General features: G+C 35.3%; 1 protein-coding gene across 11 annotated transcripts in view; it reads right to left on the bottom strand.

Annotated features, from left to right (window-relative positions):
* Nucleotides 1-21,491, bottom strand: part of CEP290 (centrosomal protein 290) — a 98,202-nt gene that overhangs the window by 45,209 nt on the left and 31,502 nt on the right. For all 11 annotated transcript variants that reach the window (XM_044227365.1, XM_044227367.1, XM_044227366.1 and 8 more), the window contains 7 exons: nt 20,429-20,544; nt 19,087-19,189; nt 18,768-18,998; nt 14,815-14,988; nt 4,194-4,305; nt 2,170-2,375; nt 1,078-1,229 (listed from right to left, as the gene is read on the bottom strand). In XM_044227365.1, coding sequence (XP_044083300.1) covers nt 1,078-1,229; nt 2,170-2,375; nt 4,194-4,305; nt 14,815-14,988; nt 18,768-18,998; nt 19,087-19,189; nt 20,429-20,544 — 1,094 coding nt within the window. The remainder of the gene's footprint in view (nt 1-1,077; nt 1,230-2,169; nt 2,376-4,193; nt 4,306-14,814; nt 14,989-18,767; nt 18,999-19,086; nt 19,190-20,428; nt 20,545-21,491) is intronic.

Here is a 21,491-nt window from a genome sequence, read left to right as displayed (position 1 = left end):
TGCTCATTTGTTTTGTTTCTTAAGTCCCACAAGTGACTGAAATCATATGGTATTTGTCTTCCTGTGACTGACTTATCTTGTTAAGCATTATACTCTCTAGCTTTGTCCGTGTTGTTGCAAACAGCAAGATGGCAAATTTTTATGGCTGAATAATATTTCAATGATTGGAATACTGGAATACTATTGCACATACCACTTCTTTCTCCATTCATTTATCAATAAATAATAAATGGGCTGCTTCCATAATTTGGCTATTGTAAATAATGTTGTTATAAACATGGAGGTGCATGTATTCCTCTGAATTAGTGTTTTTGTATTTCTGGAGTAAATACCTAGTAGTGCTATCACTGAATTATAGGGTAGTTCTACTTTTAACTTTTTGAAGAACCTCCATACTGCTTTCCACCAGTTTGCATTCCCACCAACAATGCAAGGGGGTTCCTTTTTTTCCACATCCTCACCAATACTTGTTTTTTGTGGTTTTGATTTTAGCATTCTAAGAGGTGTTAACTGATATCTCACTGTAGTTTTGATTTGCATTTCCTGGATGATGAGTGATGCTGAGCATCTTTTCATGTGTCTACAGGCCATCTGGATGCCTTCTTTAGAGAAATGCCTGTTAATTACTTCTGCCCATTTTTAATTATATTATTTGTTTTTTGGGTGTTAAGTTGTATAATTTCTTTATATATTTTGGATAACCCTTTATCAGATATAAGAAACTTAAGTTTAAATAAATTAAATGACCATCACACTTTCCTCCAAAAAAATATCATTATGTGGAAGAACTAGGTAGCATAGGGTCTGAATTCCAAATTCAGTTCTTCCTGCAATACCATTCCTGGACTGTAAGAAATATGAATCTTGGGACGTTATTTCCTCTTCAATATTATTATTTATGCCTGTTAAAAATTAATCTTGTTTATCTTATGTAATCTTGTTCTTACAAAAAAAGAAAAATAAGAACAATCAGTATCAATTCCAAGAAGAGTATTATCCCAAACTACTGTAACTAGGTTTATTAAAGACAAATTAAAGTAGACACATCTAATAACTGAAAAGTTTACATGAACTTACTTTGACACTTCAACTTTTAGTTCCATTTCACTCTTCTCTAATTCTAGAATCCGTTGCCTATCAGCATCACTTACTGTCTTGCTCACACTATCAGCTAATTCATCTCTTAACATCTGTTCCACCTTCTGTGCTTCCAAATTGATTTTGGTAAGCTAAGAAAAAGTAACAAAAAATGTTCAGGTTTATTAGTTTTGGGTGAGGTTTTCCCTTTCAATTTAGTTTTTGCCATCCATACTGCTGTTCTCCTTATTTGGCATTAGTCAAATCATACTGAATTAGGTGTGATGAAATACTAAGAATAGATTAAAGAGGGTAAAGAGAAAGAGTGAGGAACAGATTATAGCAACTCTGGTTGTATACCAACCCACCAAAAGTCATTTATATTAGACAACTCAAAATATAATATTTGAATCCCTGATTTTCTTAAATTTCTTTGAAATGTGGTATACATATTATACCTTACTTTGATTATATTATCTATAAATATGAGTTAGTAAAATCTTCTTAATATACATTTAGTGACTCGGTTAAAATAAACAAATGACAGGTTAAAATACATACTATTTCTCAAAGTAAACATTACACGAGTTTTTTTCATCATTAATTGTTGAATATTTGCAAACTGTATTTATTGCCAGCCAATTTAACATTTCTGACCATATCAAAAAAGTCTAAATCTTACTATTAAAATGCAAAGTCCTGAGAGTAGAGATTACTGTCTATTCTGTTTCCTGCCCTAACACTAGCCCCCATACACTATCCAGCATGTGATAGGCACTCAATAGATACTTGTTAAATGAACTGATGGCAGTGGAAGGCAACATTGTTATTAAGCAAATAATACCTTTTTGCATTAACTCTAATGTAGTGGCTGCTGAGAAAAAAGAACTCATTCACAGAAATACGTGCTTTCTTATTAAACATTTCAGATTTAAAAATACATCTTTTATTTACACATTACATGAAACACAAGCACTATATTGTTACTTCAGAAGTACAAACTAATCTCCCACAAAATACAATGTCTAACATAGACATATGTCTAACATGACTAATTCTTACTCTTATTACATGATAAAAATTGTATCAAACCTCAGCAAATTTGGTTTCCAATTCAAAATTACGTTCTTCCATTTGCTTTAATGAAGTCCTGACATGTTCATACATTTTTTGAGAGTGTTCAGCCCGCTGTCTTTCATTTAATTCCTTCATCTCCAGCATAGTGATTTTTTTGGAAATAGAAAGAATTTCACTGTTGGTTATTGATTTCTTTGCCTTGTCCATGTTCGATTCATTTCCTATATGCAACAATACTAAGTCAATCTCAAGCTATTATCAAAATCATATCCCAAATATTTTAGCCATTATAGACAAGGATGCAGTAATAACATGGTTCCGTGGAAAACACAAGAGCCTTATGAATTATGACAGACCTGGATTCCAGCCTTAGCTCTATTCATGTCTGGATACCATCTATCCCATTTTATCTCTCTGGAACTTCTATTCTTCATCAGTCAAGTGATCGTAAAAATTATTCCTCATAGAAATTTAGGAATTTCTATAGGAAATCCAACACTAATTTATCAAAGAGGGATAAGGTAAAAGGTACAGAGAACTCACCACAATTGTATGTAATACCTTTTTTTATATTTTAGGATATAAGATACCTTCTTTCATGTGGAAGCTACAGGAAAGTCAATTCACTTACAATCTCTTAATGAATTAAAAACTGCATTTCTAAAAGTAGCTTATTTTAGATAATGTTAGGCCCAATATTAGCCTTCACTAAAGTACATGTCCCAATTGCCAATTAAAACAAAACAAAACAAAACAAAACAAAAAACAGCTCTATTTCATAACAGAAACCTTGAACAGCATTAGAGCTCTAAGTGCATTAGAAAACATACAAAAACACTTTATCCAAAGGAGCAAATTTATGTGAAAATAAAGCACAATGCTAGTAAGATAAAAAAAACTACTTAAATGCCATGAACTAGGATAACTATTTGAAAAACTAATATGGAAAACCCTAGCAGAAGCCACAAAGATTTTAAGATCTTCTGAGACAGTAATATCTATGTTAGATATACGTGAATATGTTCACTGAAGTACCATAAGCAATAGAAAAATAAGACCTAGTGATTTAATCACTGAAACAGTAACATACTGCATGAATATTTGTTTGTATAAGATGATGAGTAAAACGAATATTTTGACATCTACTAAGTGAATATACTATATAATGTTAAATACAGTTAAAGTATATATATTTTTTCTATTAGAATCAAACTTACACTTTAAGTTTTTATTTAAATTCCAGTTAGTTAACACACAGTATAATATCAGTTTCAGGGGTACAATATAGTGATTCAACACTTCCACACAATACCCAGTGCTCACATAAACATGTATAAAGTGATCTAAAAAATAATAATAGTCAAACTAGGGCTATATAAATTCTTTGCAAAAATTTTTTGATGTTTTATGGTGACCTTTTAACTTAAGTCTATCAAATGATGCATTCCCGATAGTACTTTACACACAGTGGAAAATTCCACACACTACCACCAAGATATAGGTATTTAAAAATTATCACCAATCTTGATTTGTTAAATGGTTCAAAATAGCTAATGCTTAAACATAATATTTTCTTTTTTCAAATTTTTTCCTTTTTTTTTTTTTAAAAGATTTTATTTATTTATTTGACAGACAGAGATCACAAGTAGGCAGAGAGGCAGGCAGAGAGAGAGGAAGGGAAGCAGGCTCCCTGCTGAGCAGAGAGCCCGATGCAGAGCTCGATCCCAGGACCCTGGGATTATGACCTGACCTGAAGGCAGAGGCTTTAACCCACTGAGCCACCCAGGTGCCCCTAGACATAATTTTTTAACATATATGATTTCACTAAGAAAAATCTAATTAAATAACTAAAAACCAAATTTTGGTAGAGATTAGCATAAGATATTACTCATCAACTGCCTGCTAAATTACACTGTTAAAGCATAGTTAATTTTTATCAAAATACTTCCTTTTCACCTGATATAGAAAAGGAACTATAAAAGAAAAATATTCACTATTAGGTCTTCATCACTTTATATTATCAGAGTCCTCATACTTACCTAGTTTAGTTTCTTGCTCCCAGGCTTGTTCTATAGTGTAAAGCTTTTCCTTGGTAATCTCCAGTTCTTTATTTATAGACTCCATTTGTTCTTTTAGGGATGCATTTTCACACTGAATAAAACAGAAACATCACTGAGAAACTACATTGTAATTCAGACTAATACCACAGCAGTGATATTGCTTTATATAATATCTCCTTAAACTCACAATCTAATTTTTTAACAAAATTAGGAGCTCCCGTACATGTAATATATACATACGAACACACACACATACATATAGAAAATATTATTTTAAAATAATCATCAAAATCTCTGTGGCCTCTGAGCATTAGTTTCTGCTGTGTGCATTTTGCCCAGCTGGAATACTTAGAATTTCACAACCTTCACAATGAAGGTTGCTCACGTCCCTGTCTCACACAAATAGTTACTGAGCATCCCTAGCATGATAGCAGTGAGGTGCTGCATGTCCACAGTAAAAAGAAACATAAAATTTTGACCTTCATAGGCCTCACCATTTGGTGTCTGTGAGTATGTATGTGTGGTAGGAGCTGGGGAGGGTATGGAAGGCAGCAGTGAACAGGTAAGCAAAGAAAACAATCATTAAAAATGTAAAAATCAGAGAAACAAACCGAGGGTTTCAGAGGGGAGGGGTGAGGGGGTGGTTGAGTCTGGTGGTGGGTATTACGGAGGGCACACGTTGCATGGAGCACTGGGTGTGCTGCATAAACAATAAATTTTGGAATGCTAAGAAAAAAAAAAGAAAATTAAATTTTTAAAAATGCAAAGATCCAGGGGCACCTGGGTGACTCAGTCGGTTGGGCGGCTGCCTTGGGCTCAGCTCATGATCCCAGGGTCCTGGGATAGAGCCCCTCATTGGGCTCCCTGCTCGGTGGAAAGCCAGTCTCTCACACTCCCCTTGCTTGTGTTCCCTCTCTCACTGTGTCCCTCTCTCTGTCAGATGAATAAATAAAATCTTTGAAAAAAGAAAAAAGTAAATATCTAGAAAGATACAGAGTATGAACCCAGAGAAAAAGCAGTCAAATCAAGATAAAGCGGTTGAAGAAGGTATTAACTCCTGAAGAGATGGTATTTAAGCAGAAAGTTAAAGTATTAGAAGGAGCCAGTCTCAAAAAGAAGCCAGCCAGGGAAAGAGCTGATGCACAAATAAATCCAGATGCTCTGATGCAGGACTGAGTCTGGGGTGTCAACAAAAGTCAGCAAAAGTGAAGAGTGCTATGAGGTAAAAAGGGAGAGATAACAGGGCCAGGCATGGTATGTCAAGTTAAGGAACTGGAATTAACTTAATATATAATAGGAAGCCATTCAAAGATTTTAAGGAGGAAGTTTTAAACAATCATTCTGAAGGCAATGTAAAGAATAAATAAAGTAGTACACAGGGAAATCAGAAATTAGGAAGATATAGCAAAGTTCTGATGAATAGGGTCCCAGCAGTGAAGTTGGGAGAAAAAAGGACAGATATGAATGAATTTTATTTGAGATATAAAAATGACAGGGGAGAGAAATGACTAGAAAGCAACTCTAAGGTATCTTCCCTGAGTAGGTAATAGTAGTGCCTACTGAAACAGAAAAGACTGGGAGAAAGACAGACATCAGGAGATTATTTGAGATATGTTAAATTTAAGATTCCTTTGAAACAGGAGTTGTAAAGTAGGTAATTCCATTACAGCACTGAGAAGTCAGGCTGGACACATAAATGCAGGAGTTGGCATACAAATTTAATTTGCTCACTTTTTGTTATAACAAACAAAATGCTTACTGTATGTCAGGTATTCTAAGCCCTGGACTTTAAAAATAAACAAATGCTATCCTAGAACTTGTGTTTGGGGGTGGGGGATGCGTAGTTGGTAAGGAAGCCAATATATAATATAATGTCAGGTAATATGTGTTATGAAGAATGATAAAATAGGACAATGAGGTTTTCTTTAAAGGAGATGTTATAAGAAGAAGAAAGGCAAAATAAGGGAATTAAACATGACTGTCTGGTAACAGGCATAATTTAACCTGGTCTAGGTCCTATAAATACATAGGAAAATAACAAAAGAGGGATTAGTGTTTTACAACATCTTTCTACCTTTTTTCTCTTACTTCCTTCCATTTTTTTTTTGCTTTTAAAAAAATTTTTATTTTATTTTTTCAGTGTTCCAAGATTCATTGTTTATGTATCACACCCAGTGCTCCAGGCAATATGTGTCCTCCTTAATACTCACCACCAGGCTCACCTATCCACCTACATCCTTCTCCTCTAAAACCCTCAGTTTGTAAGAGCCCACAGTCTCTCATGCTTCATCTCCCCCTCCGATTTCCCCAAATTCACTTTTCCTTTCCCTCTCCTAATGTTCTCCATATTATTCCTTATGCTCCACAAGTAAGTGAAACCACATGATAAATGACTCTCTCTGCTTGACTTAATTTCACTCAGCATAATCTCTTCCAGTTCCATCCATGTCGATACAAAAGCTGGGTATTCATCTTTTCTCATGGAGGCATAATATCCATTGTACATATGGGCCATATCTTCTTTATCCATTTGTCTGTTGAAGGGCATCCTGCTCTTCCCACAGTTTGGTGATTGTGGCCATTGCTGCTATGAACATTGGGGTATGGATGGCCCTTCTTTTCACTACATCTGTATCTTTGGAATAAATACCCAGTAGTGCAATTACAGGGTCAGAGGGTAGCTCTATTTTTAATTTCTTAAGGAATCTCCACACTGTTTTCCAAAGTGGCTGCACCAACTTGCATTCCCACCAACAATGTAAGAGGGTTCCCTTTTCTCCACATCCTCTCCAACACTTGCTGTTTACTGTTTAGTTGATTTTGGCCATTCTAACTGGTGGAAGGTGGTATCTCAATTGGTTTTGATTTGAATCTCCATGATGGCTAATGATCATGAACATTTTTTCATGTGTCTGTTAGCCATTTGTACGTCTTCTTTGGAGAATTGTCTGTTCATGCCTTCTGCCCATTTTTTTGACATGATTATCTGTTTTTTGAGTGTTGAGTTTGAGCAGTTCTTTTTTTTTATTTTTTAAAGAATTTTTTTTTAAAGATTTTTATTTATTTATTTGCTAGACGGAGATCACAAGTAGGCAGAGAGGCAGGCAGAGAGAGAGGGGGAAGCAGGCTCCCCGCTGAGCAGAGAGCCCAATGTGGGGCTCGATCCCAGGACCCTGAGATCATGACCTGAGCTGAAGGCAGAGGCCTAAACCACTGAGTCACCCAGGCACCCCTAGTTTGAGCAGTTCTTGATAGACCTTGGATATCAGCCCTTTGTCTGTAGTGTCATTTTCGAATATTTTATCCCATCCCGTGGGTTGCCTCTTTGTTTTATTGACTGTTTCATTTGCTGTGCAGAAGCTTTTGATCTTGATGAAGTCCCAAAAGTTCATTTCCAGTTCTGTTTCCTTTGCCTTTGGAGGCACATGTCTTGAACGAAGTTGCTGTGGCTGATGTCAGAGGTTACTGCCTATGTTCTCCTCCAGGATTTTAATAGATTCCTGCCTTACATTGAGGTCTTTTATCCTTTTCCAGTTTATCTTTGTGTATGGTGTAAGAGAACAGTCAAGTTTCACTCTTCTACACATAGCTGTCCAATTTTCCCAGCACCATTTATTGAAGAGACTGCCTTTTTTTCCACTGGATATTTTTTCCTTCTGTGTCGAAGATAATTTTTTTTTAAGACTTTATTTATTTATTTGACAGAGATCACAAGCAGGCAGAGAGGCAGGCAGAGAGAGAGGAGGATGCAGGCTCCCTGCTGAGCAGAGAGCCCGATGCGGGGCTCGATCCCCTGGGACACTGGGATCATGACCTGAGGCAAAGGCAGAGGCTTTAACCCACTGAGCCACCCAGGTGCCCCTGTCAAAGATAATTTGACCATAGAGTTGCAGTCCATATTGGGACTCTCTACTCTGTTCCATTAGTCTATGTGTCCGTTTTTGTGCCAGTACCACGCTGTCTTGGTGATCACAGCTTGTAGTAAAGCTTGAAATCAGACAACATGATGTCCCCAGTTTTGTTTTTCTTTTTCAACATTTCCTTAATTTGGGGTCTTTTCTGGTTCCATACAAATTTTAGGACTGTTTGTTCTAGCACTTTGAAAAATGCCTGTGGAATTTTGATCAGGATGGCACTGAAAGCATAGATTGCTCTAGGCAGTATAGACATTTTAACAATGTTTATTCTTTCGATCCATGAGCATAGAATGCTTTTCAATCTTTCTGTGTCTTCTTCAATTTTTTCATGAGTGTTATATAGTTCCTTGAGTACAGATCTTTTACCTCTTTGGTTAGGTTTATTCCCAGGTATCTTATGCTTCTTGGTGCTATAGTAAATAGAATCGATTATCTAATTTCCCTTTTACAGTTTCATTATTAGTGTATGAGAAAACAAATGATTTCTGTGCATTGATTTTGTATCCTGCCTCATTATTAAATTGCTGTATGAGTTCTAGTAGTTTCGGTATGGAGTTTTTTGGGTTTTCCATATAAAGTATCATGTCATCTGCAAAGAAAGAGACTTTGACATCTTCTTTGTCAATGTGAATACTTTTCATTTCTTTTTGTTGTCTGACTGCTGTTGCTAGGACTTCTAGTACTACATTGAACAACAGCGGCGAAAAGAGACATCCTTGTCATGTTCTTGATCTCAAAGGGAAGGGTCTCAGCTTTTCCCCATTGAGAATGATATTTGCTGTGGGTTTTTCATAGATGGATTTTATGAAGTTGAGGCAAGTTCCCTCTATCCCTGCACTTTGAAGAGTTTTAATCAGGAAAGGATGCTGTATTTTGTCAAATGCTTTTTCTGCATCAACTGAGAGGACCATGTGGTCCTTCTCTCTTCTCTTATTGATTTGTTCTATTACATAGATTGATTTGTGAATGTTAAACCACCCTTGCATCCCATGGATAGATCCCACCTGGTCATAGTGGATAATCTTTTTAATGTACTGTTGGATCCTATTAGCTAGGATCTTGTTGAGAATCTTGGCATCCATATTCATTAGGGATATTGGTCTGAAAGTCTCCTTTCTGATGGGGTCTTTGCCTGGTTTGGGGATAAGGGTGTAATGCTGGCTTCATAGAAAGAGTCTGGAAGTTTTCCTTCTGTTTCTTTCTTTCTTTCTTTTTTTTAACAGCTTCAGGAGAATAAGGATTATTTCTTTTTCGATTGTTTTGTAGAATTCTCCAGGGAATCCATCAGGTCCTGGGTTCTTGATTTTTTGGGAAGTTTTTGATCACTGCTTTAATCTCGTTACTAGGTATTGGTCTATTCAGGTTATCGATTTCTTCCTGTTTCAGTTTTGGAAGTTTATAGGTTTCCAGGAATGCATCCATTTCATCTAATGTGCTTAACTTATTGGCATATAACTGTTGATAATAATTTCTGGTGACTGTTTCTATTTCCTTGGTGTTAGTTATGATCTCTCCCTTTTCATTCATAAGTTTATTAATTTGGGTCCTCTCTGTTTTCTTTTGGATTAGTTTGGCCAATGGTTTATCGCTCTTATTGATTCTTTCAAAGAATCAGCTTCTAGTTTCGTTGATGTATTCTACTGTATCTCTAGTTTCTATCTCATTGATCTCTACTGTAACCTTGATTACTTCCCTTCTTGTGTGTGGGGTTGGCTTAATTTGTTGTTGATTTTCCAGTTCTTTAAGGTGTAAAGAGAGCTGGTGTATTTGGGATTTTTAAGTTTTTTTTGATTGAGGCTTAGATTGACATGTATTTCCCCCTTAGGACTGCCTTTGCCATATCCCATAGGTTTTGGACCCATGTGTCTTCATTCTCATTGGTTTCCATGAATTGTTTGAGTTCTTTTTAGTTTCCTGGTTGATCAAAACATTTTTTGGCAGGATGGTCTTTAGCTTCCAAGTATTTGAATTCCTTCCAAACTTCTTCTTGTGGTTGAGTTCCAGTTTCAAAGCATCGTGGTCTGAGAATATGCAGGGAAGAATCTCAATCTTTTGGTATCGGTTGAGACCTGATTTGTGAGCTGGAATGTAGTCTGTTCTGGAGAAAGTTCCATGTGCACTCAAGAAGAATGAGTATTCTGTTGTTTTAGGGTAGAATGTTCTGTATATATCTATGAGGTCCATCTGGTCCAGTGTGTTATTCAAAGCTCTTGTTTCTTTATTGACTCTTCTTTTTTTTTTTTTTTTTAAATATTTTTTATTTATTTATTTGACAGAGAAAGATCACAAATAGGCAGAGAGGCAGGCAGAGAGAGAGAGGAGGAAGCAGGCTCCCTGTCAAGCAGAGAGCCCGATGCGGGGCTCGATCCCAAGACCCTGAGATCATGACCTGAGCCGAAGGCAGCGGCTTAACCCACTGAGCCACGCAGGTGCCCTCTTTATTGACTCTTCTGCTCAGATGATCTGTCTGTTATTGAGAGTGGCACGTTAAGATCCCTCACAATTAATGTAATCATATCAATATAAGTTTTAAAAAATTTTTATTTATTTATTTGACAGACGGAGATCACAAGTGGGCAGAGAGGCAGGCAGAGAGAGAGAGAGGAGGAAGCAGGCTCCCTGCTGAGAAGAGGACCCCCCCCCCCCATGCAGGGCTCGATCCCAAGACCCTGGGATCATGACCTGAGCCAAAGGCAGAGGCTTAACCAACTGAGCCACTCAGGTGCCCCATCAATATAACTCTTTATTTTTGAATAACAGTTGGCTTATGTAGTTGGCTACTCCCATATTGGGGGCATAAATATTTACAATTGTTAGATCTTCTTGGTGGATAGACCCTTTAAGAATGATGTAGTGTCCTTCTGTATCTCTGACTACGTCTTTGGCTTAAAATCTAATTTATCTGATACAAGAATCACTACCCAGCTTTCTTTTGAGGCCCGTTGGCATGAAAGATGGATCTCCATTCCTTCACTTTCAGTCTGGATGTATCTTTAGGTTCAAAATGTATCTCTTGTAGACAGCCTATGGACGGGTCCTTTCGTTTTATCCAGTCTTCAATCCTGTGCCCTTTTATGGGAGCATATAGGCCATTCATTTTGAGAGTGATTATTCAAAGATAAGATTTTATTGACATCATGCTGTCTGTGAAGTCCTTGTTTCTATAGATTGTCTCTGTGAATTTCTATTCTATGTCACTCTTGGGTTCTTTCTTCTTTTATAATATTTCTTGTAGTGCCGGCTTGCTTGGTGGTCACATACTCTTTTAAACCTTGCCAGTTCTGGAAGCTCTTAATCTCTCCAATCATTCTGAATGTGAGCCTTGCTGGATAAAGTATTCTTGGCTGCATGTTCTTCTCATTTAGTGCCCTGATTATGTCTTGCCAGCCCTTTCTAGCTTGCCAGGTTTCTGTGGACAGGTCTGGCATCATTCTGATGGACCTTCCTCTGTATATAAGGAATCTCTTCCCCCTAGGTGTCCTTAAGACCTCTTGTCTAAAATTATGATTTGTGAATTTCCACAATTAAGTGTCTGGAGATCTTTTTAGATTCATTGATCTTTCAGGGTGTCCTTTCTGCCTGTAGGACATGAACACTTGTTTCATTCCTCAGATTGGGAAAATCTTCATCCAAAATTTATTCAACTATAATCTTCTAGTCTTCTCTCTTTCTCCACCCCCTGGGGGATGCCAGTAATTTGACGTTGGAAAGTTTCATGGCATCATTTATTTCCCTAATGCTGTTTTCATGGCTTCTAAGCTTTTTGTTCCAGGTCCTCCTGATCCTTCTTTTGTATCAGTCTGTCTTCAGGATGACTAATTCTATCTTCTGCCTTGGTTACCCTAGCTGTTAAGACTATTTAGATTAGATTGGATCTCATTGATAGCATTTTTAACTTCCGCCAGATTGGCTCTCACTTCCACCCTTAGAGATTCTATATTGCCACTAATGGTTTTCTCCAACCTAGCCATTGCCTGGGTAATTATTACCCTGAATTCACTTTCATAAGTCCCTATGGACATACTGTTTACGTCTATATCCAATAGTTCTGTGGCAGAGGGCATGGCCTCTGAATTTTTCCTCTGTTGGGTGTTCCTCCTCCTAGTCATTGTGGTGAGATGTGGTTGAGGGGATATATAGCTGAATATATCAACCACGATATAGCTGAATATATCAACCACGATCCAGCTGAATATATCAACCACGATCCAGGCAAGCTGTATCCAGAATTCCCGTTCTCGTCTCCCTGTGCCCGCAGCCAGAATGTATCCCCCCACTTCCTGACTTTCTTGGAGAACTTCGGTTTTGTTCCAGATCCTATTCTCACTCCCCTGCCTTGGCAGCAAAGGCACGCTTTTACCACCCTCCTCTCCAATCTTCAATTGTTCTCTCCCTATTTGCTTTAAATTTTCTTTCCCTCTCCCCTCAAACTTCATTGGTCTCCTTCATTTAAAAGAAAAAGAAGTTGATAGACCAAATCTTCTTCTTGATTCTACCTCGACCCATATCTATTTCTCTTTTCTTCTGTCATCAAATTTCTAGTTTTTCTATTGCCTTATCAGCCATTCATTTTTTGCATTTCCTTATCACCCACTCTATATCCTAAAATTTCATCACCTTTAATCTCAAGAACTTCACTCTTGACAGGCATCAATGATTTCCTAATCACCACATCTGATGGCCTTTGCACCATGGCTCTACACCATTAATCACTCTCTCAAGGTCAACATTTATTAGGTTTAACTGTGTGCCAAACAGGAGGCACTAAACACACAAAAATGATATAAGTAGAGTTCCTGACATTAAGAAGCTAATATTCCAGTTGGGGATGCAGATGATCAACACTCACAATATGGTGTGAAATAAAGAGCAGAACTATGTATAAGACAGAGAACTAATAGAAACAGAGGGTCTTTGTTCAATAAAGAAAGATGCTTCTGAAAAAAAGATAATGTGTGAACAAAGTTTTAAGCATGAACAGAAATTCACTGAGCATATAAGCTGAGAGAGAGGGGAGAGCTCCTAGACAAGGAAACAACGGGTATGAAAAAACATATATAGGGAAAAACACTGTGTTCCAGAAAACTAGTAGTTCAGTGTCAAAAACACAACTTGTAAAAGTACTTAGAGCATCACAGGAGATGACATGAGGTAAGTGGGGCCTAATCATGAAAGAAATTTGACTTTTACTCTTTAAGTGACTAGCAGCTGTTGATAGGTTTGAAGCAGGGTGTCACATGGTCAGGTTCATGTTTAGAATAATCACTACAGTGGTAGTAAGGAGGAGGTAATATGGGGGATAGGGACAGGAGTAATGGCTACACATAATACACATAATGAAGAATAAAATGAAAACATTGCCAATAGGGATAAATATATATTCATAATTATAATCAAGATGCAGGAAGGAGAGAAAGAGATATAATTCAAATGTAATTTTTTTTAAAATTTTAAAGGAAGACAAAAATATTCTTTGCAAAAATAAATAAAAGTTAAAAATTACTTATTTCTATGTTAACCTACCTAACACACTGCTATACTGGATTTTCAAATGCTTCAGAGGAAGAGGGCAAAGGACATGAAAGATGGGGAAAAAGTAAAATAAATTATTACCACAGCTAAATATTCAAATTTTCTATAAAAATTGATATAATCATCTCTCATTAGCAAAAACAGTAAAAAGTAAACATCATGATTACTTATAGTTAGTATTAATAAATAACTCAGAGCGGGGCGCCTGGGTGGCTCAGTGGGTTAAGCCTCTGCCTTTGGCTCAGGTCATGATCCCAGGGTCCTGAGATCTAGCCCCACATTGGGCTCTCTCCTCAGCAGGGAGCCTGCTTCCTCCTCTCTCTCTCTCTGCCTGCCTCTCTGCCTACTTCTGATTTCTGTCAAATAAATAAATAAAATCTGTTAAAAAAAAAAAAGGAAAAAAATAAATAACTCAGATAATTTTATAGAAGTCGTTCAAAGCTGTTAATGACATTTGGGTGTTCTTTGATTGTGTCTCTCTACACAAGTACAATCTAAAAAACTTCAAAATTAGACCTCATTCCTGTCCTAGGAGAGGATCACAAAAGAGAGTAAGTCAAAAGACATAAGCTCTTATTATTATTATTTTTTTTAGTACTATGTGCTGCTGAAGCAAGCACATAAGTTCTTATTTTTGAAGAAGAAGATGAACAAATCAGGAGCTGGTTCTGCCTACTGTTAAAGGTATGGAAGTCAAGTGGCTAGAAGAGAACTACAAAGGATTCTGGGCCAGATTCACTATTATTTGAAAGAAACTTATGATACCTTATCCTATTTTTCTTATCTGTACAATAAGAAAGGATGGGAACTTCCAAAGCTCATCCATGGTCCAGGAAGAGCCATTCTCAGCTACATCATCCCAAGGAACATAATAAGCCAAGGACTATGAGAAAATAATTTGCACTGGGAAGAGAAAGGGATGGGTACTGAATGATTCTCTCTCTTTTGGTTATAATTTTCCTATTTGGTTCATGCTTGTCTTTTTCTTTTTTAAGTGCCGGGGGGAAAGAGGCTTGATTAAATAAAATTTTGCAAGTGGACTAAGGAAGGATGACAGGATGAAGTCATCTGGAAGTCATTCTGCACATACCGGTACCACCACCCAAGAAAAACAGCTAATAGTACAAGGTTTAAGGACCACGTAAACTTACCTCTAAATGTTCCAATTTATTTGTTCTTTGAACCAGCATATTATCTTTTTGTAAGATATCCCTGTACTTTGCAGTCAACTCATTGTATTGTTTATTGGCCAATTCTAGTTCAGACAAAGAAACACTATTATCTATAACCTTTTGGAGAGCTGCAATCTTGAAAATGGCCATCTCCTGTGTAAATAAGGATACACTGAGTTAAGTTAGTGTATTTTTTTCTGGTGAAGCATAAGACAATACAGCTAAAAGCAATACAGATTTTAGAATCTTTTTTTTTTTAAAGATTTCTCATGTATTAAAAAATTATAATAATTATTTTGTTTCCTATAAGAAATAATATTATTTAGATATTTTAAATAATAAAAATAAAGGGAATTCTTTCATAACTATCACAATAAAACAAAATTAAATTAATTCCAGAAAAACACCATACAAAGGAGCAAGAAAATATATCACTCAGAATATATCCCTGGATGGCTTTTCTAAATTTTGTAAGATTAAAAAAAACTTGCCTTTAGTTAGCTGAGTGGCAAAATTAGCATCACCACATTACAATAGCTATTTCTCCTTATTACAGTTACACAAAGTAGCTTTGTAATAAAAGAAAACCTTTTGTTCACATGAAGCAAACAATACCTGATGAGAAAAAAAATTCTATCATAGCTATCTCTAATAAATAATATGAAAGACTTTCAGTTACTGTTTCATGTTCTACTCAGCTATACAACTATAAAAAGACACAACACCAAGACACTATATTAACACTAAGAAGAAGTAATCTGAACTTTTATTTCTCTCTAAAGTAAGTTGATGAAATAGTGTAAGGAATAACCAAATTTATAAAGTGACGAAGATAAAGAATTTACTGTTGGGGCGCCTGGGTGGCTCAGTTGGTTAAGCAACTGCCTTCGGCTCAGGTCATGATCCTGGAGTCCTGGGATCGAGTCCCACATCAGGCTCCCAGCTCCATGCGGAATCTGCTTCTCCCTCTGACCTCCCCCTCATGCTCTCTCACTCTGTCTCTCTTTCTCTCTCTCTCTCTCAAATAAATAAAATCTTAAAAAAAAAAAAAAAAAAGAATTTACTGTTAAAATTTCTTCTGAAGTACAATAATGAGCGAAAAATATTCATTAATTGTGCTTCACATCTCATTTTTACAGCTTTTCTTTTCCACCTACATAAGTACACATTATTCTACCATACCTTTGGAGTTTGGTTTCACAATTTATTTGGATGGGGAGGAGTTTCCTATTTCCAATTCCCTAAAAATACCCAATTTTTGGCTTTCCAGTGGTCATGTACCAGGCCCCAAACACAGGTTGAACAATCAGGTTAAGGAGAAGAGCATTCTAGTTCTTTTTTCCCTTCTACCCCATGCACTAGCTATATGTGCAATACTCCAAGAAAAACACAAAAATAAAAACAAGAACACTTTTTAAGACTCGAAGTTTCCTTATTACATGTCCAAATAAAAATAGCTTTCATTATTCAGTAAGTTCCTTTCTGCATCAGGGGTCAGCTTTAGGATCACATCGAAAATGTTTGTTAGCATGACAATTTCACCTATTACTATTTTTTTAAAGTGAATAGTAAGGAACTCAGCTTCATTTTAATTCTATTTTGAATTCTTTTTTGTTTACATGATCCTATGTAAATTTGGACATGTAAACTCAAAATGTACATGCTTAAAATAGGCTAAGACAAGATGTAACGCAGGTGTAAAAGAGTATATACAGTGTATGCAATCATTAAAAGGATAATCAGTTACATAGAGCAGGGAGGGCAGAATGGAGTCAAAGGTATAGAGAAGTAAGATTTCTCTGACTATATGTTTGAAACATGCAAATAAATGTTTTATATATTCAAATCAAATTAAAAAAAGAAAACAAAAGTAACATCTGAGTTTGAAGACAAATGCAAAACAAATGAGCCTAACTTATATAGCAAATTTATGGCATAACCACACAAAGAAAATTATTTCAAGTTACTGTAGAATAGATTACCTTGACTATACATCCTATTGAAAGATATTCTAAAGAAAGTAAGAACTATATAGAAATTTTAAACTAAATTTGGTAGCACTGCTGCTGCTGTTGTTAATACCAATGCAAGATTATCTTCAAATTAATGTGTGAATATTATAGGATAGAGCAATTATTTTAATATTAATAATAACAGATTTCCATGTAAGAAAAAGGAAATACGAGTACTAAATCAAAGTTAGTAACAACTCCATACCATTTCCTAACCCTATTATATTAAATCTGAATTGGAGATAACAATATGAACTCATGGTTTAAATATACACGTTTTACTAATTTGTCCACTGAAGGGGACCAGTAGCAATGAAACTTCAAGAACAGTAACATCTAGTGACCAGTTTTTGGTATCTAAATGCCTTTCCCACTAAAAAGAACCAGGGTTCTTTAGCATAACGGTTGATTTCAAATCTGGATAAAAGCATATAAGTTAAATCCTGAATATCTTGTGCCAGAATACAAACCAACATTTGAAACTTGGCTCAAAGACTACTGGATTCTTGTCAAAAGGAAATGAGAGCTGGCTTTACAAAGAGCTCCCACTGGCCACAATTACGACTAACAAACAACAACTAAGTATGTGAGTCTGTAATGATACTGAAAGAATAGAAAGCTGGGTAAGTCTGGCAAAAGTTGAAGCAGAATACACCATCTCTGATTTCTGAAGACTATCATTCGAAAGAAAGAATGAAGCTTTCATCTTGTCTTTCTAGTAGGATTATACTTTAAGATAACTGAATAGCCTGGACTAATGAGGAGAAGCTCTTTATTTTACAAAAGACTTTTGGACAATACATGTAGAAAACAACATAATTAGAAAATAATTTTTGCAACTCCTAATGAAATAACTGAGTCAGATAACAACAATCATCAGTGGATCCTAAAGCCTGGCCAACAACTGGTTATTTGCATGGTACCAAAATATCACCAGTTAACTAAGTCACTTATTAATAGAGATATATGACTGTTTGCCCCTTAAGATAATAATCATGCATGAAACATGGGACTATCAGACATTCTACCTCTTAAAGTGATGCAACATATGGTATTAAAGTACAATGGATTATGGATGGAGTATTCTTTTTATTTTTTTTTTAATTTTTTAATTAACCTAAAATGTATTATTAGCCCCAGGGGTACAGGTCTGTGAATCACCAAGGTTTACACTTCACAGCACTCCCCATAGCACATACCTTCCCTAATGTCCATAGCACAACCACCCTCTCCCTATCCCCCTCCCCCGGGCAATCCTCCATTTGTTTTGTGAGATTAAGGGTTTGTCTCCCTCCCGATCTCATCTTGTTTCATTCATTCCTTTCCTACCCCCCCAACCCCCCCACGTTGCCTCTCAACTTTGGATGGAGTATTCTTATCAAAAATGTTTAATCTGACATATCCAAGGCTTTAAAGCTTTTAGTAAATACAATGAATAGAGGAATAAGCAAAATTACAAAAAAAAAAAAAAAAAAAAAAAAGGGTAAATCTTCAACATTTTCACAGAGGAAAAAAAAACTCAGGAGCTTCTGTGAATATTAAAGGCTTAATGACATAGAACATATAAATATAATGCAGGGTCCTTGACTGGATCCTGGAACAACTGAGGAAATGTGAATATGGCCTGGACATTAGATAATGTAAGGCAATTATTGTCCCTTTTGTTAAATGTGATAAAGTTAGTGATATGTGATAAAGTTAGTGATATGTAAACAAAAAAAGGCTTTGTTTTTTAGAAATGCACACTAAAATACTAAGGGAAGAAATGTCTGCAATTTATTCCTATAAGGAACAGATGAAGCAATAATGTACAATGTTAATAAATGTTAAGTATTAATCCAGGAGATGGCTGTTCATTATATTATCCTCTCATACTTCAAAGTTATTATAGAGCCAAAAAAAAAAAAAAATCAGATGTACCTTAAATCGTTGCAAACGTCCAATTTTTTCACCAACTTCAGCTTCCATTGCTATCAATTCATTCTTCTGTTTCCCATTTTCTTTCCTAAGCTGTCGCTCCATTTCTACTAAAGTAGTATACTGTCTTATGAGTGACTTTTCATTCACTTGCAGGACTGTGATTTTTCTACTATTTTCTGAAAGTGTTTTTTTCATTTCATCTGAATCCATCTGAAGAGCACTAAGCAAATTCTGCATAAAGACACATTTATATTACTTGTTGAATGTAGCTATCTTAGTTGGTACAATATTGTACACTGATTTTAAGAGTTTTACTTACATTATATTCTTTTACTTTTATAGCATCTTGTTGGATTTGATCCTCTAGTTTTTTCTTTTCCTCTTTTACTGTTTCAGATTCTATTTTCCAGGCCTCCTTTTCACTTCCAAAAAAATAAAAATGACAATATAATAAAACCTAATAAAATATTTAACTACAGGAAAACAAGAGGCATCACAGCTCCTGGTATCTGGTAAGAGAGTATCTCAAAATTCCATTTGACAAGGATTTAGCCTGGAAGTTCTATTTTTATTAAATAAATGCAATGTAAAGAAATTATTTTATCTATCAAGTTACTTTCATTATTCCATGAGTCACAACTCTACAACTGTTACAATATAACAAATGAAGGTGAATCTTAAAACATTTTATTAAAAACAGAAAACAAATAGGAAAATAATCAACACTCCAAACTAATTCTGGAAATCAGTTCTCAATATTCTGACCCTACTCTTAAAACTTGAGGGTTAACCAGTTGCAAAATACTTAGAATATAAACCACAGTACTAATCATTTAATTTAAATGAAGGTGTGTAAGACACTGTTGCTTACCTGAGAGACATTCTACAGTCACCTGCAATCTGGCTGGCATAAACAAATTACAGAGCCACCACTCTCTTTGCCACTGAATGGCTGAGACTTGAACGTATGACTTGGACAGCTCATTAGCCCAATTCTGGCTAATGTGATCTGAGTCAAAGTCTGCTATGTTAGAAGGTTCTGGAAAAAATTTTTTAAACTAAAAATAGAAAGTTGTGTGGAAAAAAAATATGTCTCTTCTCCAGTGGGCATGGTTTCCTCTTCCTTGAACTCCTACATCTATTTTATAAACTGTAATAGAAGATAATGACAACCCTTAAATGTGGCCTACCCTATAATTAGCTTTGGGTTTCTTGTTAAATCACATAACAATTACACTTCGTATTTAAATCACCGTTGATCTGGTATTCTAACGACTTCTAAGAAAATTATTTGGTTGATATAGATGAAATAGCAGAGATAAAGAGAAACATATTAGTTATCAATGAAAATATATCAATAATGATGACAGTAATGATGAAGAATGATGCTAGCAGCTGACATTTACAAAATGTTCATGTGCCAGGACATTTGCAAGATACTCATATCTGAGCATTTTCACGTAACAATTCAATTAGATTTTGTAATAACCCTATGAAAAAGGCATTACTATCTCAGAAATTCATAGATAAGGAAACTAAGACATAAAATAGAAGGGAAGAGGCACGAGGGAAGGATAAAACAAAGTATTTTTTTACATTTCTTTCCTTATTAGTAAGAATATGCTGCAATTACATTACAAAAGTTTTGCTAACACTTATACCTTAGATATTCTTTATATAATAAGCTTTGCTGATGACGAATTACTGCAAATTTTCTGTTATAGTCTTCAAGAGAATCTTCTAAGGTCTTTAATTTATTTTCTTTACATTCTAGTTCCTAAAAATTGGTTGAGAAATAAGAATGCAAAAAGAATCAGAATATATTTTAAATTGGAAAGTATAAATTCATACTTTGACAAGATTATAGAAAAATGTATAAAAGAGAATATAGTTATCCACTTCATTAGCAGCACAGGTAATTTCTATAATATATGGAACATCTTAGTTTAAGGCATATTAAAGGAGGCAATATGTATAAAGAGAAGTAGTATAAAACTGGTAAAATTATTTGTACCATATTTGATAATTTCAGTATCCACATACATGATCAGATCCAGTGGTTATGAACTTCTTCTAGTCACTCAGCCTCACATACACTTTTGTGAACATATCTGTTCATGCCTCCATTCAAACAACTCTTTGCAATTACTTCATTTCATAGACAAAGAAAGGGACTTAGAAAGATTAACTCAACTTTAAAAAGCTCATAAAACTACACTTGGTAACCACTGCTGAGCACATATGGCAATCCTGGTGTCAGGTGCCTTATACACATGCAAATCCAACACTTAAAAAGTTAATCTTGCATGGCTCCAAAGGCCTTGGCTACATCTATCACTCTTAGGGGATTGGGAGTCCAAGTACATGTTTTGTTTTGTTTTGTTTTTTAGTACATGTTTTGTTATGAACAGGTTTTCAGATTCCCAATTGGTGCTCTCTAATCTACCAAAATGCCTTTCATTTTTTTTATATAAAGATGAAAAAAAGTAATGTTTATCAAATATAATATACAAATACAAAAACACTTTTCAAATACAAAAACAAGTATTATTTAGTAATCATCACTCAGGTATATTCACAAAGGGATCATCTAGGAGATGGAAACAGTAGTGCTAATAATCAAAAACATATTTTCATTCATTCCAAACACATTTTCATAATTATATTTCAAATGAACGTGATGTTACGGGCATTCACACTTCAAATGAAATAATGAAAAGTATC

Source organism: Neovison vison, chromosome 12 (genome assembly GCF_020171115.1).
Source record: "Neovison vison isolate M4711 chromosome 12, ASM_NN_V1, whole genome shotgun sequence".
In the NCBI taxonomy this organism is placed as follows: Eukaryota; Metazoa; Chordata; class Mammalia; order Carnivora; family Mustelidae; genus Neogale; species Neogale vison.
Note: the sequence above shows the minus strand (reverse complement) of the source record. Positions and strands in the feature narration are given on the sequence as shown.